Raw genomic sequence first — 25,794 nt, 5'->3', positions numbered from 1 at the left:
CTCTCTCTCACACACACACACACACACACACACACACACACACACTCTCACACACACACTCACACACACACGCGCTCACGCACACACTCTCACACACACACACACACTCTCTCACACACACACACACACACACACACACACACACACTCTCTCACACACACACACACACACACTCACACACACTCTCTCTCACACACACACACACACACACACTCACACACACACACACTCACACACACATTCCCTCACTCCGTTCCCCCTCCCTCGCTCCGGACTGTGTGGATCATCTGAGACTCACCAGCGGCAACGAAGAGAATTCCGGACCCCAGGATGATATTCCTTTTGGTTTTATAGTAACGGCTAGCGGTGATACAAACACCTCCCATCAGCAGCAGGATGGCGCTCAGGATTGGGAATATACTGGACGCTCGGACTACCCCTGGAGAAAGGGAGGGAGGGAGGGAGGGAGGGAGAGACGGAGAGAGAGAGAGAGGGGGGAGAGTTAGAGAGCAGGGAATCTCGAACACAGGGAGAAAGCCAGTCAGACCTCGGCACAGAGAAAGCTCGACACCGTCCAGGACAAAGCAGCCCCGCTTGATCGGCCCCCCCATCCACAAACATTCACTCCCTCCACCCGCCGACGCACAGTAGCAGCAGCGTGTGTACCATCTACAAGATGCACTGCAGCAACTCACCAAGGCTCCTTCGACAGCACCTTCCAAACCCACGACCACCACCATCTAGAAGGACAAGGGCAGCGGACACATGGGGAACAGCATCACCTGGAAGTTCCCCTCCCAGTCACTCACCCATCCTGACTTGGAAATATATCGGCCGTTCTTTCACGGGGTTAGACACAGAGTAAATTTCCCTCTACACTGTCCCCATCAAACACTCCCAGGACAGGTACAGCACGGGGTTAGATACAGAGTAAATCTCCCTCTACACTGTCCCCATCAAACACTCCCAGGACAGGTACAGCACGGGGTTAGATACAGAGTAAATCTCCCTCTACACTGTCCCCATCAAACACTCCCAGGACAGGTACAGCACGGGGTTAGATACAGAGTAAATCTCCCTCTACACCGTCCCCATCAAACACTCCCAGGACAGGTACAGCACGGGGTTAGATACAGAGTAAATCTCCCTCTACACCGTCCCCATCAAACACTCCCAGGACAGGTACAGCACAGGGTTAGATACAGAGTAAATCTCCCTCTACACCGTACCCATCAAACACTCCCAGGACAGGTACAGCACGGGGTTAGATACAGAGTAAATCTCCCTCTACACCGTCCCCATCAAATACTCTCAGAAGAGGAATCAGAAAAATGGACGGAGGTGGTGAGCGAGGGATTTGACAGGAGGATGAGAATTGTAGGGGCTGGAGCAGGTTACAGAGATAGGGAGGGATATATTTTCTGGGGGAGGTTTAAGAGGTAGGAGGTTTGTAGCGGTGGGGGTGTTTACAGACAGTGAGGGTTGTAGGGATTGGAGGAGGTTACAGCGATGGGGAGGGGTGTAGTTTCTGGGGGACGTTACAGAGATAGGGAGGGTTGTAGGGTCTGCGGGAGGTTACAGTGAGGGAGGGGTGAAGGGTCTGGGGGAGTTTACAGAGATAGGGAGGGTTATAGGTTCAGGGGGAAGTTACAGGGCGGGAGGTTTGTAGGGCCTGGAGGAGGTTACAGAGATAGGGAGGGGTGTAGGGGCTGGGGGAGGTTACAGAGATAGGGAGGGTTTAGGGTCTGGAGGAGGTTACAGAGATAGGGAGGGGTTTAGGGTCTGGGGGAGGTTACAGAGATAGGGAGGGGTGTAGGGTCTGGAGGAGGTTACAGAGATAGCGAGGGGTGTAGGGGCTGGGGGAGGTTACAGAGATAAGGAGGGGTGTGAGGTCTGGAGGAGGTTACAGAGATAAGGAGGGGTGTGAGGTCTGGAGGAGGTTACAGAGATAGGGAGGGGTGTGGGGTGAAGGGGAGGTTACTGAGAGGGAGGGGTGTGGGGTCTGGGGGAGGTTACAGGGAGAGAGGGCTGTAGGGTCTGGAGGAGGTTACAGAGATAGGGAGGGGTGTAGGGTCTGGGGGAGGTTACAGAGATAGGGAGGGGTGTAGGGTCTGGAGGAGGTTACAGAGATAGGGAGGGGTGTAGGGTCTGGGGGAGGTTACAGAGATAGGGAGGGGTGTAGGGTCTGGGGGAGGTTACAGAGATAGGGAGGGGTGTAGGGTCTGGAGGAGGTTACAGAGATAGGGAGGGGTGTAGGGTCTGGAGGAGGTTACAGAGATAGGGAGGGGTTTAGGGTCTCCAGGATGTTACAGTGATGGGGTGGGTACAATGCTGGGTTTGTGCTGTGTGCTGGATACTGCCCCATACTCACTCAGCATATACAGAGATAGGGAGGGGTGTAGGGTCTGGGGGAGGTTACAGAGATAGGGAGGGTTGTAGGGGCTGGAAGAGGTTACAGAGATAGGGAGGGGTGGACGCTCTGGGTGAGGTTACAGAGAGGGAGGGGTGTAGGGTCTGGGGGAGGTTACAGGGAGGGAGGGGTGTAGGGTCTGGGGGAGGTTACAGGGAGGGAGGGGTTTAGGGTCTGTGGGTGGTTACAGAGATAGGGAGGTGTGCAGGGTCTGGAGGAGGTTACAGAGATAGGGAGGGGTGTAGGGTCTGGGGGAGGTTACAGAGATAGGGAGGTGTGCAGGGTCTGGAGGAGGTTACAGAGATAGGGAGGGGTGTAGGGTCTCCAGGATGTTACAGTGATGGGGTGGGTACAATGCTGGGTTTGTGCTGTGTGCTGGATAACGCCCCATTCTCACTCAGCAGATACAGAGATAGGGAGGGGTGTAGGGGCTGGGGGAGGTTACAGAGATAGGGAGGGGTGGAGGGTCTGGGGGAGTTTACAGAGATAGGGAGGGTTATAGGTTCAGGGGGAAGTTACAGGGAGGGAGGTTTGTAGGGCCTGGAGGAGGTTACAGAGATAGGGAGGGGTGTAGGGTCTGGAGGAGATTACAGAGATAGGGAGGTGTGTAGGGGCTGGAGGAGGTTACAGAGATAAGGAGGGGTGTGGGGTGAAGGGGAGGTTACTGAGAGGGAGGGGTGTGGGGTCTGGGGGAGGTTACAGAGATAGGGAGGGCTGTAGGGTCTGGAGGAGGTTACAGAGATAAGGAGGGGTGTAGGGTCTGGGGGAGGTTACAGAGATAGGGAGGGGTGTAGGGTCTGGGGGAGGTTACAGAGATAGGGAGGGGTGTAGGGTCTGGAGGAGGTTACAGAGATAGGGAGGGGTGTAGGGTCTCCAGGATGTTACAGCGATGGGGTGGGTACAATGCTGGGTTTGTGCTGTGTGCTGGATACTGCCCCATTCTCACTCAGCAGATACAGAGATAGGGAGGGGTGTAGGGTCTGGGGGAGGTTACAGAGATAGGGAGGGTTGTAGGGGCTGGAAGAGGTTACAGAGATAGGGAGGGGTGGACGCTCTGGGTGAGGTTACAGAGAGGGAGGGGTGTAGGGTCTGGGGGAGGTTACAGGGAGGGAGGGGTTTAGGGTCTGTGGGTGGTTACAGAGATAGGGAGGGGTGTAGGGTCTGGAGGAGGTTACAGAGATAGGGAGGGGTGTAGGGTCTCCAGGATGTTACAGTGATGGGGTGGGTACAATGCTGGGTTTGTGCTGTGTGCTGGATAACGCCCCATACTCACTCAGCAGATACAGAGATAGGGAGGGGTGTAGGGGCTGGGGGAGGTTACAGAGATAGGGAGGGGTGGAGGGTCTGGGGGAGGTTACAGAGATGGGGAGGGGTGTAGGAGCTGGAGGAGGTTAGAGAGTTAGGGAAGAGTGCAGGGTCTGGAGGAGGTTACAGAGAAAAGGAGGGGTGTAGGGTCTGGGGGAGGTTACAGAGATAGGGAGGGGTGTAGGGTCTGGGGGAGGTTACAGAGATAGGGAGGGGTGTAGGGTCTCCAGGATGTTACAGCAATGGGGTGGGTACAATGCTGGGTTTGTGCTGTGTGCTGGATAACGCCCCATTCTCACTCAGCATATACAGAGATAGGGAGGGGTGTAGTGTCTGGGGGAGGTTACAGAGATAGGGAGGGATGTAGGGGCTGGAGGAGGTTACAGAGATCGGGAGGGGTGTAGCGGCTGGATGAGGTTACAGAGATAGGGAGGGGGTGTAGGGTCTGGTGGAGGTTACAGTGATGGGGTGGGTACAATGCTGGGTTTGTGGTGTGTGCTGGATAATGCCCCATACTCACATAGCAGAAACAGAGATCGGGAGGGGTGTAGTGTCCGGCAGAGGTTATAGGGAGGGAGGGGTGTTGGGTCTGTGGGAGGTTACAGTGTTAGGGAGGGGTGTAGGGTCTGGAGGAGGTTACAGATAGGGACGGGTGTGGGTCTGGAGGAGGTTACAGAGATAGGGAGGTGTGTAGCATCTGTCGGAGTTTACAGCGATAAGGAGGGTTGCAGGTCTGGAGGAGGTCACAGAGAAAGGGAGGGGTGTAGGGTCTGGAGGAGGTCACAGAGATAGGGAGGGGTGTAGGGTCTGGAGGTGTTTTCAGAGATAGGGAGGGGTGTAGGGGCTGGAGGAGGTTACAGAGATAGGGAGGGCTGTAGGGCCTGGAGGAGGTTACAGAGATAGTGAGGTGTGTAGGGACTGGAGGAGGTTACAGAGATAGGGAGGGGTGTAGGGGCTGGAGGATCAAAAAGCGATAGGGAGGGTTGTAGGGTCTGGAGAAGGTTACAGAGATAGGGAGGGGTGTAGGGGCTGGACGAGTTTACAGAGATATGGAGGGGTGTAGGGGCTGGAGGAGTTTACAGAGATAGGGAGGGCTGTAGGGTCTGGAGGAGGTTTCAGGGATAGGGAGGGGTGTAGGGTCTGGAGGAGGTTACAGAGATAGGGAGGGATGTAGGGTCTGGGAGAGGTTACAGAGATAGGGAGGGGTTTAGGGTCTGGGGGAGGTTATAGAGATAGGGAGGGGTTTAGGGTCTGGGGGAGGTTACAGAGAGGGAGGGGTGTAGGGTCTGGAGGAGGTTACAGAGATAGAGAGGGATGTAGGGGCTGGGGGAGGTTACAGAGATAGGGAGGGGTGTAGGTCCTGGAGGAGGTTGCAGAGATAGTGAGGGATGTTGGGGCTGGGGGAGTTTACAGAGATAAGGAGGGGTGTAAGTTCTGTTGGAGGTTACAGAGATAGGGAGGGGTGTAGGGTCTTTGGAAGGTTACAGAGATAGGGAGGGGTGTAGGGGCTGGAGGAGTTTACAGTGTTAGGGAGTGGTGGACGCTCTGGGTGAGGTTACAGAGCTGGAGGGGTGTAGGGTCTGGAGGAGGTTACAGAGATAGGGAGGGCTGTAGGGTCTGGAAGAGGTTACAGAGATAGGGAGGGGTGTAGTGTCTGGAGGAGTTTACAGAGATAGTGAGGGGTATAGGGTCTGGAGGAGGTTACAGAGATAGGGAGATGTGTAGGGTGAGGAGTAGGTTACAGAGATAGGGAGGGTTGTAGGGCCTGGAGGAGGTTACAGATATAGGGATGTGTGTAGGGTCTGGAAGAGGTTACAGAGATATGGAGGGGTGTAGGGTATTGAGGAGGTTACAGATAGGGACGGGTGTGGGTCTGGAGGAGGTTACAGAGATAGGGAGGTGTGTAGCATCTGGCGGAGTTTACAGCGATAAGGAGGGTTGCAGGTCTGGAGGAGGTCACAGAGAAAGGGAGGGGTGTAGGGTCTGGAGGAAGTCACAGAGATAGTGAGGGGTGTAGGGTCTGGAGGTGGTTTCAGAGATAGGGAGGGTTTTAGGGGCTGGAGGAGGTTACAGAGATAGGGAGGGTTGTAGGGTCTGTAGGAGGTTGCAGAGATAAGGAGGTGTGTAGCGTCTGGGGGAGTTTACAGAATAGGGAGGTGTGTAGGGTCTGGAAGAGGTGACAGAGATAGGGAGGGGTTTAGTTTCTGGGGGAGGTTACAGAGATTTTGAAGGGTGTTGGGTCTGGAGGAGTTTAAAGAGATAGGGAGGTGTTTAGGGGCTGGAGGAGGTTACAGAGATAGTGAGGGGTGTAGGGGCTGGATGAGGTTACAGAGATAGGGAGGGGTGTAGATAGGGAGAGTTGTAGTGTCTGGGGGAGGTTACAGAGATAGGGAGGGGTGTTGGGGCTGGAGGAGGTTACAGAGATAGGGAGGGGTGTAGGGCCTGGAGGAGGTTATAGAGATAGGGAGGGTTGTAGGGTCTGGAGGAGGTTACAGAGATAGGGAGGGGTGTAGTGTCTGTAGGAGGTTGCAGAGATAAGGAGGTGTGTAGCGTCTGGGGGAGTTTACAGAATAGGGAGGTGTGTAGGGTCTGGAAGAGGTGACAGAGATAGAGAGGGGTTTAGTTTCTGGGGGAGGTTACAGAGATTTTGAAGGGTGTTGGGTCTGGAGGAGTTTAAAGAGATAGGGAGGGGTTTAGGGGCTGGAGGAGGTTACAGAGATAGTGAGGGGTGTAGGGGCTGGATGAGGTTACAGAGATAGGGAGGGGTGTAGATAGGGAGAGTTGTAGTGTCTGGGGGAGGTTACAGAGATAGGGAGGGGTGTTGGGGCTGGAGGAGGTTACAGAGATAGGGAGGGGTGTAGGGCCTGGAGGAGGTTATAGAGATAGGGAGGGTTGTAGGGTCTGGAGGAGGTTACAGAGATAGGGAGGGGTGTAGGGTCTGGAGGAGGTTATAGAGATAGGGAGGGGTGTAGGTGCTGGAGGAGGTTACACAGATAGGGAGGGGTGTAGGGCCTGGAGGAGGTTACAGAGATACGGAGGTGTGTAGGGGCTAGAGGAGGTTAAAGAGATAGGGAGGGGTGTAAGGTCAGGGGGAGTTTACAGTGTTAGGGAGGGGTGGACGCTGTGGGTGTGGTTACAGAGATGGAGGGGTGTAGGGTCTGGAAGAGGTTACAGAGATAGGGAGATATGTAGGGTGAGGAGTAGGTTACAGAGATAGGGAGGTGTGTAGCATCTGGAGGAGTTTACAGCAATAAGGAGGGTTGCAGGTCTGGAGGAGGTCACAGAGATAGGGAGGGGTGTAGGGTCTGGAGGTGTTTTCAGAGATAGGGAGGGTGTAGGGTCTGGAGGAGGTTACAGAGATAGGGAGGGGTGTAGGGTCTGGAGGAGGTTACAGAGATAGTGAGGGGTGTAGGGGCTGGAGGAGGTTACAGAGATAGGGAGGGGTGTAGGGCCTGGAGGAGTTTACAGATCTAGGGATGTGTGTAGGGTCTGGAAGAGGTAACAGAGATATGGAGGGGTGTAGGGTATGGAGGAGGTAACAGAGATAGGGATGTGTGTAGGGTCTGGAAGAGGTTACAGTGATAGGGAGGGGTGTAGGGTCTGGAGGAGTTAACAGAGATAGTGAGGTGTATAGGGTCTGGAGGAGGTTACAGAGATAGGGAGATGTGTAGGGTGAGGAGTAGGTTTCAGAGATAGGGAGGTGTGTAGCATCTGGAGGATTTTACAGCGATAAGGAGGTTTGTAGGTCTGGAGGAGGTCACAGAGATAGGGAGGGGTGTAGGGTCTGGAGGATGTCACAGAGATAGGGAGGGGTGTAGGGTCTGGAGGTGGTTTCAGAGATAGGGAGGGTTTTAGGGGCTGGAGGAGGTTACAGAGATAGGGAGGGGTGTAGGGTCTGTAGGAGGTTGCAGAGATAAGGAGGTGTGTAGCGTCTGGGGGAGTTTACAGGATAGGGAGGTGTGTAGGGTCTGGAAGAGGTGACAGAGATAGGGAGGGGTTTAGTTTCTTGGGGAGGTTACAGAGATTTTGAAGGGTGTTGGGTCTGGAGGAGGTTACAGAGATAGGGAGAGTTGTAGGGTCTGGGGGAGGTTACAGAGATAGGGAGGGGGTGTAGATTCTGGGGGAGGTCACAGAGATGGAGGGGTTTAGGGGCTGGAGGAGGTTTCAGGGATAGAGAGGTGTGTAGGGGCTGTGGGATGTTACAGAGATAGGGAGGCGTGTAGGAGCTGGGGGAGGTTACAGAGATGGGGGGGTGTAGGTTTTGGGGGAGGTTAGAGAGATAGGAAGGTGTACGATCTGAGGGAGGTTACAGAGATAGGGAGGGTGTATGGTCTGGGGGAGGCTTCAGAGAGGGAGGGGCGGAGGGTCTCGGGGACGTTACAGAAATTGGGAGGGGTTTAGGGTCTGGAGGAGGTTACAGTGATAGGAAGGGGTGTAGGGTCGGTAGGAGGTTACAGCGATGGGGTGGGTACAATGCTGGCGTTGTGTTGTGTGCTGAATAATGCCCCATACTCACATAGCTGATACAGAGATAGTGAGGGTTGTAGGTTCTTGGGGATATTACAGAGATAGCGAGGGGTGTAGGGTTTGGAGGAGGTTACAGAGATAATGAGGGGTTTATGGTCTGGGGGAAGTTACAGGGAGGCGGGTTTGTAGGTCTGGAGGAGGTAACAGAGATAGGGGGGTTGTTGGGTCTGGAGGAAGTTACAGAGAGGAAGGGGTGTAGGTTCTGGAGGAGCTTACAGAGATAGGGAGGGGTGTACGCTCTGGAGAAGGTTACAGAGATAGGGAGAGTTCTAGGGTTCGTGGGAGCTTACAAACATAGAGGGGGTATAGGGTCTGGGGGCGGTTACCGAGATAGGGAGGGGTATAGGGTCTGGAGGAGGTTACAGTGATGGGGTGGGTACAATGCTGGGTTTGTGTGTTTCCTGTATAATGCCGCATACTCACATAGCAGATACAGAGATAGGGAGGGGTGTAGGGGTGGAGGAGGTAACAGAGAGGGAGGGGTGTAGGGTCTTGTGGAGGTTACAGAGATTGGGAGGGGTGTAGGGGTGGAGGAGGTTACAGAGAGGGAGGGGTGTAGGGTCTTGTGGAGGTTACAGCGAAGGGATGGGTAGAATCCTGGGTTTGTGTGTGTCCTGTATAACGGCCCATACTCACATAGCTGATACAGAGAAAGGGAGGGGTGTAGGGGTGGAGGAGCTTACAGAGATAGGGAGGGGTGTAGGGTCTGTGGGATGTTACAGAGAGGGAGGGGTACAATGCTGGGTTTGTAGCGTGTGCTGTATAATACCCCATACTCACTCAGCACTTACAGAGATAGGGAGGGGTGTAGGGGCTGGAGGAGGTTACAGAGATAGGGAGGGGTGTAGGGTCTGGGGGAGGTTACAGAGATAGGGAGGGGTGTAGGGTCTGTGGGATGTTACAGAGAGGGAGGGGTACAATGCTGGGTTTGTAGTGTGCTGGATAATGCCCCATTCTCACTCAGCAGATACAGCGATAATGAGGTTTGTGGGGTGGAGGAGGTTACAGTGAGGGAGGGGGTATAGTCTCTGGAGGAGGTTACAGAGATAGGGAGGGAGGGGTTTAGGGAGGGATTTGAACAGGAGGATGAGAATTGTAGGGGCTGGAGGAGGTTACAGAGATAGGGAGGGAGGGGGTGAGGGAGGGATTTGAACAGGAGGATGAGAATTGTAGGGTCTGGAGGAGGTTACAGAGATAGGGAGGGAGGGAGTGAGGGAGGGATTTGAACAGGAGGATGAGAATTGTAGGGGCTGGAGGAGGTTATAGAGATAGGGATGTGTGTAGGGTCTGGGGGAGGTTACAGAGATAGGGATGTGTGTAGGGTCTGGGGGAGGTTACAGAGAGGGAGGGCTGTATGGTCTGGAGGTGGTTACAGAGATAGGGAGAGGTGTAGGGTCTGGATGAGGTTACAGAGATAGGGAGGGGTGTGGTGTCTGGATGTGGTTACAGAGATAGGGAGGGTTGTAGCGTCTGGAGGAGGTTACAGAGAGGGAGGGGAGTAGGGTCTTGGGGAAGTTACAGAGATTGGGAGGGGAGTAGGGTCTTGGGGAGGTTACAGAGATTGGGAGGGGAGTAGGGTCTTGGGGAGGTTGCAGAGATAGGGAGTGGGGTAGGGTCTGTAGGAGGTTACAGAGATAGGGAGGGTTGTTTGGTCTGGGGGAGGTTACAGAGATAAGGAGGTGTGTAGGGCCTGGAGGAGATTACATCGATAGTGGAGGGGTGGACGCTCTGGGCGAGGTTACAGAGAGGGAGGAGTGTAGGGTCTGGGGGAGGTTACAGAGAGGGAGGAGTGTAGGCTCTGCGGGAGGTTACAGAGAGGGAGGAGTGTAGGCTCTGTGGGAGGTTACAGAGATAGGGAGGGGTGTAGGGTCAGTGGGATGTTATAGAGAGGGAATGGTACAATGCTGGGTTTGTAGTGTTTGCTGTATAACACCCCATATTCACTTAGCACTTACAGAGATAGGGAGGGGTGTCGGTTCTGGGGGAGGTTTCAGAGATATGGAGGGGTGTAGGTCTGAGGGAGTTTACAGAGAGGGAGATTTGTAGGTTCTGCTGGAAGTTACAGAGATAGGGAGGGTTGTAGGGTCTGGTGGAAGGTACAGAGATAGGGAGGTTTGTAGGGTCTGGGGGAGGTTACAGAGATAGGGAGGGATGTAGGGTCTGGGGGAGGTTACAGAGATAGGGAGGGTTCGAGGGGCTGGAGGAGGTTACAGAGATAGGGAGGGGTGTAGGGGCTGGAGGAGGTTACAGAGATAGGGAGGGATGTAGGGTCTGGGGGAGGTTACAGAGATAGGGAGGGTTGCAGTGGCTGGAGGAGGTTACAGAGATAGGGAGGTGTGTAGGGTCTAGAGGAGGTTACAGAGATAGGGAGGGGTGTAGGGACTGGAGGAGGTTACAGAGATAGGGAGGTGTGTAGGGTCTAGAGGAGGTTACAGAGATAGGGAGGGATGTAGGGTCTGGTGGAGGTTACAGAGATAGGGAGGGATGTAGGGTCTGGGGGAGGTTACAGAGATAAGGGAGGGATGTAGGGTCTGGAGGAGGTTACAGAGATAGGGAGGGTTGTAGCGTCTGGAGGAGGTTACAGAGGTAGGGAGGGTTGTAGCGTCTGGAGGAGGTTACAGAGATATGGAGGGGTTGACGCTCTGGGGGAGGTTATACAGAGGGAGGGGTACAATGCTGGTTTGTAGTGTGTGCTCTGTAATACCCCATACTCACACAGCACTTACAGAGATAGGGAGGGATGTCGGGTCTGGAGGAGGTTACAGAGAGGGAGGGGAGTAGGGTCTTGGGGAGGTTACAGAGATTGGGAGGGGAGTAGGGTCTTGGGGAGGTTACAGAGATTGGGAGGGGAGTAGGGTCTGGGGATGTTACAGAGATTGGGAGGGGAGTAGGGTCTTGGGGAGGTTACAGAGATTGGGAGGGGAGTAGGGTCTTGGGGACGTTGCAGAGATAGGGAGTGGGGTAGGGTCTGTAGGAGGTTACAGAGATAGGGAGGGTTGTTTGGTCTGGGGGAGGTTACAGAGATAGGGAGGGGTGTAGGGGCTGGAGGAGGTTACAGAGTTAGGGAGGGGTGTAGGGTCTGGAGGAGGTTACAGAGATAGGGATGCATGTAGTGTCTGGGGGAGGTTACAGAGATAGGGAGGAGTGTAGGGGCTGGAGGAGGTTACAGAGATAGGGAGGGGTGTAGGGTCTGGTGGAGGTTACAGAGATAGGGAGGGGTGTAGGGTCTGTCGGAGGTTACAGAGAAAGGGAGGAGTGTAGGGGCTGGAGGAGGTTACAGAGATAGGGAGGGGTGTCGGTTCTGGGGGAGGTTTCAGAGATATGGAGGGGTGTAGGTCTGAGGGAGTTTACAGAGAGGGAGGTTTGTAGGTTCTGTTGGAAGTTACAGAGATAGGGAGGTTTGTAGGTTCTGTTGGAAGTTACAGAGATGGGGAGGTTTGTAGGGTCTGGGGGAGGTTACAGAGATAGGGAGGGGTTGACGCTCTGGGGGAGGTTACAGAGAGGGAGGGGTGTAGGGTCTAGAGGAGGTTACAGAGATAGGGAGGGATGTAGGGTCTGGGGGAGGTTACAGAGATAAGGGACGAATGTAGGGTCTGGAGGAGGTTACAGAGATAGGGAGGGGTTGACGCTCTGGGGGAGGTTACAGAGAGGGAGGGGTGTAGGGTCTAGAGGAGGTTACAGAGATAGGGAGGGATGTAGGGTCTGGGGGAGGTTACAGAGATAAGGGACGGATGTAGGGTCTGGAGGAGGTTACAGAGATAGGGAGGGTTGTAGTGGCTGGAGGAGGTTACAGAGATAGGGAGGTGTGTAGGGTCTAGAGGAGTTTACAGAGATAGGGAGGGATGTCAGGTCTGGGGGTGGTTACAGAGATAGGGAGGGATGTAGTGGCTGGAGGAGGTTACAGAGATAGGGAGGTGTGTAGGGTCTAGAGGAGGTTACAGAGATAGGGAGGGATGTAGGGTTTGGAGGAGGTTACAGAGATAAGGAGGGGTATAGGGTCTGGGGGAGGTTACAGAGATAGGGAGGACTGTAGTGGCTGGAGGAGGTTACAGAGATAAGGAGGTGTGTAGGGTCTAGAGGAGGTTACAGAGATAGGGAGGGATGTAGGATCTGGGGGAGGTTACAGAGATAGGGAGGGCTGTAGTGGCTGGAGGAGGTTACAGAGATAGGGAGGGATGTAGGGTCTGGAGGAGGTTACAGAGATAGGGAGGGGTGTAGGGTCTGGGGGAGGTTACAGAGATAGGGAGGGATGTAGGGTCTGGGGGAAGTTACAGAGATAGGGAGGGGTATAGGCTCTGGAGGAGGTTACAGAGATAGGGAGGGTTGTAGGTTCTGGAGGAGGTTAGAGAGATAGGGAGGGTTGTAGGGTCTGGAGGAGGTTACAGAGATAGGGAGGGGTTTAGGGTCTCCAGGATGTTACAGCGATGGGGTGGGTACAATGCTGGGTTTGTGCTGTGTGCTGGATAATGCCCCATTCTCACTCAGCAGATACAGAGATAGGGAGGGGTGTAGGGTCTGGAGGAGGTTACAGAGATAGGGAGGGGTGTAGGGTCTCCAGGATGTTACAGCGATGGGGTGGGTACAATGCTGGGTTTGTGCTGTGTGCTGGATAATGCCCCATTATCACTCAGCAGATACAGAGATAGGAAGGGGTGTAGTGTCTGGGGGAGGTTACAGAGATAGGGAGGCGCGTAGTGTCTGGGGGAGGTTACAGAGTTAGGGAGGGTTTTGGGTCTGGCGGGGGTTACAGAGATAGGGAGGTGTGTAGGGCCTGGAGGAGGTTACATCGATAGTGAGGGGTGGACGCTCTGGGCGAGATTACAGAGAGGGAGGAGCGTAGGCTCTGTGGGTGGTTACAGAGATAGGGAGGGGTGAAGGTTCAGTGGGATGTTACAGAGACGGAGTGATACAATGCTGGGTTTGTAGTGTGTGCTGTATAATACCCCATACTCACTCAGCACTTACAGAGATAGGGAGGGGTGTCGTGTCTGGGGGAGGTTACAGAGATAGGCAGGGGAGTAGGGTCTGGGGGAGGTTACACAGAGGGAGGGGTGTAGGGTCTGTGGGAGGTTACAGAGATAGGGAGGAGTGTAGGGGCTGGAGGAGATTACAGAGATAGGGAGGGGTGTAGGGTCTGGAGGAGGTTCCAGAGATAGGGAGGAGTGTAGGGTCTGGGGGAGGTTACAGAGATAGGGAGAGTTGTAGGGGCTGGATGAGGTTACAGAGATAGGGAGGAGTGTAGGGTCTGGGGGAGTTTACAGCGATAGGGTGGTGTGTAGAGTCTAGCTGAGGTTACAGAGATAGGGAGGGGTGTAGGGTCAGTGGGATGTTACAGAGATAGGGAAGGGTGTAGCGTCAGTGGGATGTTGCAGAGAGGGAGGGGCTGGGTTTGTAGTGTGTGCTCTATAATACCCCATACACACTCAGCACTTACAGAGATAGGGAGCGTTGTCGGATCAGGGGGAGGTTACAGAGAGGGAGGGGTGTAGGGTCTGCGGGAGGTTACAGAGAAATGGAGAGATGTAGGGTCAGTGGGATGTTACAGAGAGGGAGGAGTGTATGGTCTGGGGGAGGTTACAGACATAGGGAGGGGTCTAGAGTCTGGGGGATGTTACAGAGAGGGAGGGGTACAATGCTGCTTTGTAGTGTGCGCGGTATAATACACCATACTCACTCAGCACTTACAGAGATAGGGAGGGGTGTAGGGTCTGTGGGATGTTACAGAGAGGGAGGTTTGTAGGGTCTGGAGGAGGTTACAGAGGTAGTGAGGGGTGGACGCTCTGGGGGAGGTTACAGAGATGGAGGAGTGTAGGGTCAGTGGGAGGTTACAGTGATAGGGAGGTGTGTAGGGTCAGTGGGATGTTACAGAGAGGGAGGGGTACAATGCTGGGTTTGTAGTGTGTGCTGTAGAATACGCGATACTCACTCAGCACTTACAGAGATAGGGAAGATTGTAGGGGCTGGAGGAGCTTACGGATATAGGGAGGGGTGTTGGGTTGGAGGAGGTTAAAGAGAGGGAGGGGTGCAGGTTCTGGAGGAGGTTACAGAGAAACGGAAGATTGTAGGGTCTGGAGGAGGTTACAGAGATAGGGAGGGTTGCAGGGTCTGAAGGAGGTTACAGAAATAGGGAGGTGTGTAGGGTCTGGAGGAGGTTACAGAGATAGGGAGGGTTGTAGGTGCTGGAGGAGTCTACAGAGATAGGGAGGGTTGTGGGGTCTGAAGGTGGTTACAGAGATAGGGAGGGGTGTAGGGTCTGGAGGAGGTTACAGAGATAGGGAGGGGTGTAGGGTCTAGGGGAAGTTACAGAGATAGGGAGGGGTGTAGGGTCTGGGGGAGGTGACAGAGATAGGGAGGGTTGTGGGTTCTGAAGGTGGTTACAGAGATAGGGAGGTGGTAGGTTTTGGAGGAGGTTACAGAGATAGGGCGGTGGTAGGGTCTGGAGGAGATTACAGAGATAGGGAGGGGTTAAGGTTCTAGGGGAGGTTACAGAGATAGGGAGGGATGTAGGGTCTGGAGGACGTTACAGAGATGGATGGGTGTAGGGACTGGAGGAGATTTCAGAGATAGGGAGGGATGTAGGGTCTGGGGGTTGTTACAGAGATAGGGAGGTTTGTAGGGTCTGGGGGAGGTTCCAGAGATAGGGAGGGTTGTAGGGTCTGGGGGAGGTTGCAGAGATAGGGAGGGGTGTAGGGGCTGGAGGAGGTTACAGAGTTAGGGAGGGGTGTAGGGTTTGGCGGAGGTTACAGAGATATGGAGGGGTGTAGGGGCTGGAGGAGGTTACAGAGATAGAGAGGGTTGTAGGGGCTGGAGGAGGTTACAGAGATAGGGAGGGGTGTAGGGGCTGGAGGAGGTTACAGAGATAGAGAGGGGTGAAGGGTCTGGAGGAGGTTACAGAGATAGGGAAGGGTGTAGGGTCTGGGGGAGGTTACAGAGATTGGGAGAGGTGTAAAATCTGCAGTAGGTTATAGAGAGGGAGGGATGTAGGGTCTGGAGGAGTTTTCAGAGATAGGGAGGGGTGTAGGGTCTGGAGGAGGTTACAGAGATAGGGAGGGGTGAAGGGTCTGGAGGTGGTTACAGAGATAGGGAGGGGTGTAATGCCTGCAGTAGGTTATAGAGAGGGCGGGATGTAGGGTCTGGAGGAGGTTACAGAGATAGGGAGGGGTGTAGGGTCTGGAGGTGGTTACAGAGATAGGGAGGGGTGTAGGGGTCTGGAGGAGATTAAAAGATTTGGGGGGTTGTAGTGGCTGGAGGAGGTTACAGAGATAGGGAGGGGTGTAGGGGCTGGAGGAGGTTACAGAGAAAGGAAGGGGTGTAGGGGCTGGAGGAGGTTACAGAGAAAGGGAGGGTTGTAGGGGTCTGGAGGAGGTTACAGAGAAAGGGAGGGGTGTAGGGTCTGGAGGAGGTTACAGAGATAGGGAGGGGTGAAGGGTCTGGAGGAGGTTACAGAGATAGGGAGGGGTGAAGGGTCTGGAGGAGGTTACAGAGATAGGGAGGGGTGTAGGGTCTGGAGGAGGTTACAGAGATAGGGAGGGTTGTAGGGTCTGGAGGAGGTTACAGAGATAGGGAGTGGTGTAGGGTCTGGAGGAGGTTACAGAGATAGGGAGGGGTGTAGTGGCTGGAGGAGGTTACAGAGATAGTGAGGGGTGTAGGGGGCTGGAGGAGGTTACAGAGATAGGGAGTGGTGTAGGGTCTGGAGGAGGTTACAGAGATAGGGAGGGGTGTAGTGGCTGGAGGAGGTTACAGAGATAGTGAGGGGTGTAGGGGGCTGGAGGAGGTTACAGAGATAGGGAGGGGTGTAGGGTCTGGAGGAGGTTACAGAGATAGGGAGGGTGTAGGGTCTCCAGGATGTTACAGCGATGGGGTGGGTACAATGCTGGGTTTGTGCTGTGTGCTGGATAATGCCCCATACTCACATAGCAGATACAGAGATAGGGAGGGGTGTAGGGTCTGGGGGAGGTTACAGAGATAGTGAGGGGTGTAGGGGGCTGGAGGAGGTTACAGAGATAGGGAGGGGTGTAGGGTCTGGAGGAGGTTACAGAGATAGGGAGGGGTGTAGGGTCTCCAGGATGTTACAGCGATGGGGTGGGTACAATGCTGGGTTTGTGCTGTGTGCTGGATAATGCCCCATACTCACTCAGGAGATACTCCGCACTGTCATGGTCATAATCAGTGTCTTCAGGGAAATGGTTGATATTCTGGCAAATCCCTCTCCTCGTTCCTGTGGGAGAGACGAGCAATGGAGACAGACTCAACCCTCCAAATCCAGCCACGTAACTCTGAATGCTACAATTCCAGGCCAGGGAATGACACAGCATCCAAACCTCGCACAGCAGGATCCCACAGACAGCGGCCCACAGCCTCCCAATGACACCCGTCACCTTCCACCACCTCTCCTTCCCTCTAATATTCATTAACGAGGGTGTGGGTGTCGCAGGCCGGGCCCTGCATTTATTGCCCATCCCTAATTGCCCCTTGAGAAGGTGGGGGGTGAGCCGTCTCCTTGAACCAATGCAGTCCCTGTGGTGTAGGTACACCCACGGCGCTGTTAGGGAGGGAGTTCCAGGATTTTGTCCCTGTGGTGTAGGTACATCCACGGTGCTGTTAGGGAGGGAGTTCCAGGATTTTGTCCGTGTGGTGTAGGTACACCCACGGCGCTGTTAGGGAGGGAGTTCCAGGATTTTGTCCATGTGGTGTAGGTACACCCACGGCGCTGTTAGGGAGGGAGTTCCAGGATTTTGTCCGTGTGGTGTAGGTACACCCACGGCGCTGTTAGGGAGGGAGTTCCAGGATTTTGACCCAGTGACAGTGAAGGAACAGCCGATATATTTCCAAGTCAGGATGGTGAGTGACTGGGAGGGGAACTTCCAGGTGGTGGTGTTCCCCATGTATCTCCTGCCCTTGTCCTTCTAGATGGTAGCGGTCGTGGGTTTGGAAGGTGCTGTCGAAGGAGCCTTAGTGAGTTGCTGCAGTGCATCTTGTAGATGGTACACACGCTGCTGCTACTGTGCGTCGGTGGTGGAGGGAGTGAATGTTTGTGGATGGGGTGCCGATCAAGAGGGGCTGCTTTGTCCTGGACGGTGTCGAGCTTCTTGAGTGTTTGTGGGAGCTGCACTCATCCAGGCAAGTGGGGAGTATCCCATCACACTCCTGACTTGTGCCTTGTAGATGGTGGACTAGCTTTGGGGGTGTCGGGAGCTGAGTGACTCTCCGCAGGATTCCCAGCCTCTGACCTGCTCTTGTAGCCACAGTGTTTATGTGGCTGGTGCCAGTTCAGTTTCTGGTCAGTGGTCACCCCCAGGATGTTGATAGTGGGGGATTCACTGAGGGTAATGCCCATTGAATGTCAAGGGGGCGATGGTTGGATTCTCTCTTGTTGGAGATGGTCATTGCCTGACACTGGTGTGGGGTGAAGGTTACTTCTCAGCCCTGAGCCTGGATATTGTCCAGGTCTTGCTGCATTTGGACATGGGACTGCTTCAGTATCTGAGGAGTCACGAATGGTGCTGAACATTGTGCAACCATCAGCGAACATCCCCACTCCTGACCTTATGATGGAAGGAAGGTCATTGGTGAAGCAGCTGAAGGTGGTTGGGCCGAGGACACTAACCCTGAGGGACTCCTGCGGTGATGTCCTGGAGCTGAGATGACTGACCTCCAACAACCACAACCATCTTCCTTTGTGCTGGGAATGACTCCAAACAGCGGAGAGTTTTCCCCCTGATTCCCATTGACTCCAGTGTTGCTGGGGGCTCCTTGATGTCACACTCGGGTCAAATGCTGCCTCGATGTCAAGGGTAGTTACTCTCCCCTCACCTCACACCACTACTAGGGTATTTTCATCTCCCTCTGACAGTGCAGCACTCCCTCAGTACTGGCACCAGGGGGGAGTGTCGGCCTGGATTGTGGGGCTCAAATCCTAGAGTATGTACATCTCCATCCAACAGTGCGGCACTCACTCAGTACTGACCCTCTGACAGTGCAGCACTCCCTCAGCACTGACCCTCAGACAGTGCGGCACTCCCTCAATACTGACCCTCTGACAGTGCAGCACTCCCTCAGTACTGACCCTCAGACAGTGCAGCACTCTCTCAGTACTGACCCTCTGACAGTGCAGCACTCCCTCAGTACTGACCCTCTGACAGTGCAGCACTCCCTCAGTACTGACCCTCAGACAGTGCAGCACTCCCTCAGTACTGAGCCTCTGACAGTGCGGCACTCCCTCAGTACTGACCCTCCGACAGTGCGGCACTCCCTCAGTACTGATCCTCTGACAGTGCAGCACTCCCTCAGTACTGACCCTCCGACAGTGCGGCACTCCCTCAGTACTGATCCTCTGACAGTGCAGCACTCCCTCAGTACTGACCCTCCGACAGTGCGGCACTCCCTCAGTACTGACCCTCTGACAGTGCAGCACTCCCTCAGTACTGACCCCCTGACAGTGCAGCACTCCCTCAGTACTGACCCTCCGATGGTGCAGCACTCCCTCAGTACTGACCCACTGACAGTGCAGCGCTCCCTCAGTACTGACCCTCTGACAGTGCAGGACTCCCTCAGTACTGACCCTCTGAGAGTGCTGCACTCCCTCAGTACTGACCCTCCGACAGTGCAGCACTCCCTCAGTACTGACCCTCTGACAGTGCAGCGCTCCCTCAGTACTGACCCTCTGAAAGTGCAGCACTCCCTCAGTACTGACCCTCAGACAGTGCAGCACTCCCTCAGTACTGACCCTCTGACAGTGCGGCACTCCCTCAGTACTGATCCTCCGACAGTGCGGCACTCCCTCAGTACTGACCTTCTGACAGTGCAGCACTCCCTCAGTACTGACCCTCCGACAGTGCGGAACTCCCTCAGTACTGACCCTCTGACAGTGCAGCACTCCCTCAGTACTGACCCTCCGACAGTGCGGCACTCCCTCAGTACTGATCCTCTGACAGTGCAGCACTCCCTCAGTACTGACCCTCCGACAGTGCGGCACTCCCTCAGTACTGACCCTCTGACAGTGCAGCAATCCCTCAGTACTGACCCTCTGACAGTGCAGCACTCCCTCAGTACTGACCCTCCGATGGTGCAGCACTCCCTCAGTACTGACCCACTGACAGTGCAGCGCTCCCTCAGTACTGACCCTCTGACAGTGCGGCACTCCCTCAGTACTGACCCTCTGACAGTGCAGCACTCCCTCAGTACTGACCCTCAGACAGTGCAGCACTCCCTCAGTGCTGACCCTCTGACAGTGCAGCACTCCCTCAGTACTGACCCTCTGACAGTGCAGCACTCCCTCAGTACTGACCCTCAGACAGTGCAGCACTCCCTCAGTACTGACCCTCTGACAGTGCGGCACTCCCTCAGTACTGATCCTCCGACAGTGCGGCACTCCCTCAGTACTGACCCTCTGACAGTGCAGCACTCCCTCAGTACTGACCCTCTGACAGTGCAGCACTCCCTCAGTACTGACCCTCTGACAGTGCAGCACTCCCTCAGTACTGACCCTCTGACAGTGCAGCACTCCCTCAGTACTGACCCTCTGACAGTGCAGCACTCCCTCAGTACTGACCCTCTGACAGTGCAGCAATCCCTCAGTACTGACCCTCTGACAGTGCAGCACTCCCTCAGTACTGACCCTCTGACAGTGCAGCACTCCCTCAGTACTGAACCTCTGACAGTGCAGCACTCCCTCAGTACTGACCCTCAGACAGTGCAGCACTCCCTCAGTACTGACCCTCTGACAGTGCGGCACTCCCTCATTACTGATCCTCTGACAGTGCGGCACTCCCTCAGTACTGACCCTCTGACAGTGCAGCACTCCCTCAGTACTGACCTTCCGACAGTGCGGCACTCCCTCGGTATTGACCCTCTGACAGTGCAGCACTCCCTCATTACTGACCCTCTGACAGTGCAGCACTCCCTCAGTACTGACCCTCTGACAGTGCAACACTCCCTCAGTACTGACCCTCTGACAGTGTAGCACTCCCTCAGTACTGACCCTCCGACAGTGCTGCACTCCCTCAGTATTGACCCTCCGACAGTGCGGCACTCCCTCAGTACTGACCCTCTGACAGTGCAGCACTCCCTCAGTACTGACCCTCTGAGAGTGCAGCACTCCCTCAGTACTGACCCTCCGACAGTGCAGCACTCCCTCAATACTGGCACCAGGGGGGAGTGTCGGCCTGGATTGTGGGGCTCAAATCCTAGAATATATACATCTCCCTCCAACAGTGCAGCAATCCCTCAGTACTGACCCTCTGACAGTGCAGCTCTCCCTCAACACTGACCCTCTGACAGTGCAGCACTCCCTCATTACTGACCCTCTGACAGTGCAGCACTCCCTCAGTACTGACCCTCTGACAGTGCAGCACTCCCTCAGTACTGACCCTCAGACAGTGCAGCAATCCCTCAGTACTGACCCTTTGAGAGTGCAGCACTCCCTCAGTACTGACCCTCTGACAGTGCGGCACTCCCTCAGTACTGACCCTCCGACAGTGCGGCACACCTTCAGTACTGACCCTCTGACAGTGCAGCACCCCCTCAGTACTGACCCTCTGACAGTGCGGCATTCCCTCAGTACTGACCCTCTGACAGTGCAGCACTCCCTCAGTACTGACTCTCTGACAGTGCAGCACTCCCTCAGTACTGACCCTCTGACAGGCAGCATTCCCTCAGTACTGACTCTCTGACAGTGCAGCACTCCCTCAGTACTGACCCTCTGACAGTGCAGCACCCTCAGCACTGACCCTCAGACAGTACAACACACCCTCAGTACTGACCCTCTGACAGTGCAGCACTCCCTCAGTACTGACACTCTGACAGTGCAGCACTCCCTCAGTACTGACCCTCTGACAGTGCGGCACTCCCTCAGCACTGACTCTCTGACAGTGCGGCACTCCCTCAGCATTGACCCTCTGACAGTGCAGCACTCCCTCAGTACTGACCCTCTGACAGTGCGGCACTCCCTCAGTACTGACCCTCTGACAGTGCAGCATTCCCTCAGTACTGACCCTCTGACAGTGCAGCACTCCCTCAGTACTGACCCTCTGACAGTGCAGCACTCCCTCAGTACTGACCCTCTGACAGTGCAGCACTCCCTCAGTACTGACCCTCTGACAGTGCAGCACTCCCTCAGTACTGACCCTCAGACAGTGCAGCACTCCCTCAATACTGGCACCAGGGGGGAGTGTCGGCCTGGATTGTGGGGCTCAAATTCTAGAGTATATACATCTCCCTCCAACAGTGCAGCAATCCCTCATTACTGACCCTCTGACAGTGCAGCTCTCCCTCAACACTGACCCTCTGACAGTGCAGCACTCCCTCAGTACTGACCCTCTGACAGTGCAGCACTCCCTCAGTACTGAACCTCCGACAGAGCGGCACACCCTCAGTACCTACCCTCTGACAGTGCAGCACCCCCTCAGTACTGACCCTCTGACAGTGCGGCATTCCCTCAGTACTGACCCTCTGACAGTGCAGCACTCCCTCAGTACTGACCCTCTGACAGGCAGCACTCCCTCAGTACTGACTCTCTGACAGTGCAGCACTCCCTCAGTACTGACCCTCTGACAGTGCAGCACCCTCAGCACTGACCCTCAGACAGTACAACACTCCCTCAGTACTGACCCTCTGACAGTGCAGCACTACCTCAGTACTGACCCTCTGACAGTGCAGCACTCCCTCAGTACTGACCCTCAGACAGTGCAGCACTCCCTCAGTACTGACCCTCTGACAGTGCAGCACTCCCTCAGTACTGACCCTCAGACAGTGCAGCACTCCCTCAGTACTGACCCTCTGACAGTGCGGCACTCCCTCATTACTGACCCTCTGACAGTGCAGCACTCCCTCAGTACTGACCCTCTGACAGTTCAGCTCTCCCTCAGTACTGACCCTCCGACAGTGCGGCACTCCCTCAGTACTGACCCTCTGACAGTGCAGCACTCCCTCAGTACTGACCCTCTGACAGTGCAGCACTCCCTCAGCACTGACCCTCAGACAGTTCAGCATTCCCTCAGTTCTGACCCTCCGACAGTGCAGCACTCCCTCAATACTGGCACCAGGGGGGAGTGTCGGCCTGGATTGTCGGGCTCAAATCCTAGAGTATATACATCTCCCTCCAACAGTGCAGCAATCCCTCAGTACTGACCCTCTGACAGTGCAGCACTCCCTCAACATTGACCCTCTGACAGTGCAGCACTCCCTCAGTACTGACCCTCTGACAGTGCAGCACTCCCTCAGTACTGACCCTCTGACAGGCAGCACTCCCTCAGTACTGACTCTCTGACATTGCAGCACTCCCTCAGTACTGACCCTCTGACAGTGCAGCACTCCCTCAGTATTGACCCTCTGACAGTGCAGCACTCCCTCAATACTGACCCTCTGACAGTGCAGCACTCCCTCAGTACTGACCCTCTGACAGTGCAGCATTCCCTCAGTACTGACCCTCAGACAGTGCAGCACTCCCTCAGTACTGACCCTCTGACAGTGCAGCACTCCCTCAATACTGGCACCAGGGGGGAGTGTCGGCCTGGATTGTGGGGCTCAAATCCTAGAGTATATACATCTCCCTCCAACAGTGCAGCAATCCCTCAGTACAGACCCTCTGACAGTGCAGCTCGCCCTCAACACTGACCCTCTGACAGTGCAGCACTCCCTCATTACTGACCCTCTGACAGTGCAGCACTCCCTCAGTACTGACCCTCCGACAGTGCAGCACTCCCTCAGTACTGACCCTCTGACAGTGCGGCACTCCCTCAGTACTGACCCTCCGACAGTGCAGCACTCCCTCAGTACTGACCCTCAGACAGTGCAGCACTCCCTCAGTACTGACCCTCTGACAGTGCGGCACTCCCTCAGTACTGATCCTCCGACAGTGCGGCACTCCCTCAGTACTGACCTTCTGACAGTGCAGCACTCCCTCAGTACTGACCCTCCGACAGTGCGGAACTCCCTCAGTACTGACCCTCTGACAGTACAGCAATCCCTCAGTACTGACCCTCCGACAGTGCGGCACTCCCTCAGTACTGATCCTCTGACAGTGCAGCACTCCCTCAGTACTGACCCTCCGACAGTGCGGCACTCCCTCAGTACTGACCCTCTGACAGTGCAGCACTCCCTCAGTACTGACCCTCTGACAGTGCAGCACTCCCTCAGTACTGACCCTCCGATGGTGCAGCACTCCCTCAGTACTGACCCACTGACAGTGCAGCGCTCCCTCAGTACTGACCCTCTGAAGTGCAGGACTCCCTCAGTACTGACCCTCTGACAGTGCAGCACTCCCTCAGTACTGACCCTCAGACAGTGCAGCACTCCCTCAGTACTGACCCTCTGACAGTGCAGCACTCCCTCAGTACTGACCCTCTGACAGTGCAGCACTCCCTCAGTACTGACCCTCAGACAGTGCAGCACGTCCTCAGTACTGACCCTCTGACAGTGCGGCACTCCCTCAGTACTGATCCTCCGACAGTGCGGCACTCCCTCAGTACTGACCCTCTGACAGTGCAGCACTCCCTCAGTACTGACCCTCTGACAGTGCAGCACTCCCTCAGTACTGACCCTCTGACAGTGCAGCACTCCCTCAGTACTGACCCTCTGACAGTGCAGCACTCCCTCAGTACTGACCCTCTGACAGTGCAGCACTCCCTCAGTACTGACCCTCTGACAGTGCAGCACTCCCTCAGTACTGAACCTCTGACAGTTCAGCACTCCCTCAGTACTGACCCTCAGACAGTGCAGCACTCCCTCAGTACTGACCCTCTGACAGTGCGGCACTCCCTCATTACTGATCCTCCGACAGTGCGGCACTCCCTCAGTACTGACCCTCTGACAGTGCAGCACTCCCTCAGTACTGACCTTCCGACAGTGCGGCACTCCCTCAGTACTGACCCTCTGACAGTGCAGCACTCCCTCATTACTGACCCTCTGACAGTGCAGCACTCCCTCAGTACTGACCCTCTGACAGTGCAACACTCCCTCAGTACTGACCCTCTGACAGTGCAGCACTCCCTCAGTACTGACCCTCTGACAGTGCAGCACTCCCTCAGTATTGACCCTCCGACAGTGCGGCACTCCCTCAGTACTGACCCTCTGACAGTGCAGCACTCCCTCAGTACTGACCCTCTGACAGTGCAGCACTCCCTCAGCACTGACCCTCAGACAGTGCAGCATTCCCTCAGTACTGACCCTCCGACAGTGCAGCACTCCCTCAATACTGGCACCAGGGGGGAGTGTCGGCCTGGATTGTGGGGCTCAAATACTAGAGTATATACATCTCCCTCCAACAGTGCAGCAATCCCTCAGTACTGACCCTCTGACAGTGCAGCACTCCCTCAGTACTGACCCTCAGACAGTGCAGCACTCCCTCAGTACTGACCCTCTGACAGTGCGGCACTCCCTCAGTACTGATCCTCCGACAGTGCGGCACTCCCTCAGTACTGACCTTCTGACAGTGCAGCACTCCCTCAGTACTGACCCTCCGACAGTGCGGAACTCCCTCAGTACTGACCCTCTGACAGTGCAGCACTCCCTCAGTACTGACCCTCCGACAGTGCGGCACTCCCTCAGTACTGATCCTCTGACAGTGCAGCACTCCCTCAGTACTGACCCTCCGACAGTGCGGCACTCCCTCAGTACTGACCCGCTGACAGTGCAGCACTCCCTCAGTACTGACCCTCTGACAGTGCAGCACTCCCTCAGTACTGACCCTCCGATGGTGCAGCACTCCCTCAGTACTGACCCACTGACAGTGCAGCGCTCCCTCAGTACAGACCCTCTGACAGTGCGGCACTCCCTCAGTACTGACCCTCTGACAGTGCAGCACTCCCTCAGTACTGACCCTCAGACAGTGCAGCACTCCCTCAGTACTGACCCTCTGACAGTGCAGCACTCCCTCAGTACTGACCCTCAGACAGTGCAGCACTCCCTCAGTACTGACCCTCTGACAGTGCGGCACTCCCTCAGTACTGATCCTCCGACAGTGCGGCACTCCCTCAGTACTGACCCTCTGACAGTGCAGCACTCCCTCAGTACTGACCCTCTGACAGTGCAGCACTCCCTCAGTACTGACCCTCTGACAGTGCAGCACTCCCTCAGTACTGACCCCTCTGACAGTGCAGCACTCCCTCAGTACTGACCCTCTGACAGTGCAGCACTCCCTCAGTACTGACCCTCTGACAGTGCAGCACTCCCTCAGTACTGACCCTCTGACAGTGCAGCACTCCCTCAGTACTGACCCTCTGACAGTGCAGCACTCCCTCAGTACTGAACCTCTGACAGTGCAGCACTCCCTCAGTACTGACCCTCAGACAGTGCAGCACTCCCTCAGTACTGACCCTCTGACAGTGCAGCACTCCCTCAGTACTGACCCTCTGACAGTGCAGCACTCCCTCATTACTGACCCTCTGACAGTGCAGCACTCCCTCAGTACTGACCCTCTGACAGTGCAACACTCCCTCAGTACTGACCCTCTGACAGTGCAGCACTCCCTCAGTACTGACCCTCTGACAGTGCAGCACTCCCTCAGTATTGACCCTCCGACAGTGCGGCACTCCCTCAGTACTGACCCTCTGACA

General features: G+C 55.5%; 1 protein-coding gene across 1 annotated transcript in view; it reads right to left on the bottom strand.

Moving 5' to 3' along the window:
- Positions 1–245: 245 nt before the first annotated feature.
- LOC121290503 (voltage-dependent calcium channel gamma-8 subunit-like) overlaps positions 246–25,794 on the bottom strand; it is a 40,367-nt gene continuing 14,818 nt past the window's right edge. The window contains exons 2-3 of the mRNA XM_041210941.1: positions 16,377–16,460; positions 246–439 (exon numbers count right to left, since the gene is read on the bottom strand). Coding sequence (XP_041066875.1) covers positions 246–439; positions 16,377–16,460 — 278 coding nt within the window. The remainder of the gene's footprint in view (positions 440–16,376; positions 16,461–25,794) is intronic.

This window comes from Carcharodon carcharias, chromosome 18 (genome assembly GCF_017639515.1).
Source record: "Carcharodon carcharias isolate sCarCar2 chromosome 18, sCarCar2.pri, whole genome shotgun sequence".
In the NCBI taxonomy this organism is placed as follows: domain Eukaryota; kingdom Metazoa; phylum Chordata; class Chondrichthyes; order Lamniformes; family Lamnidae; genus Carcharodon; species Carcharodon carcharias.
This window is presented reverse-complemented; position numbering and strand designations above follow the sequence as displayed.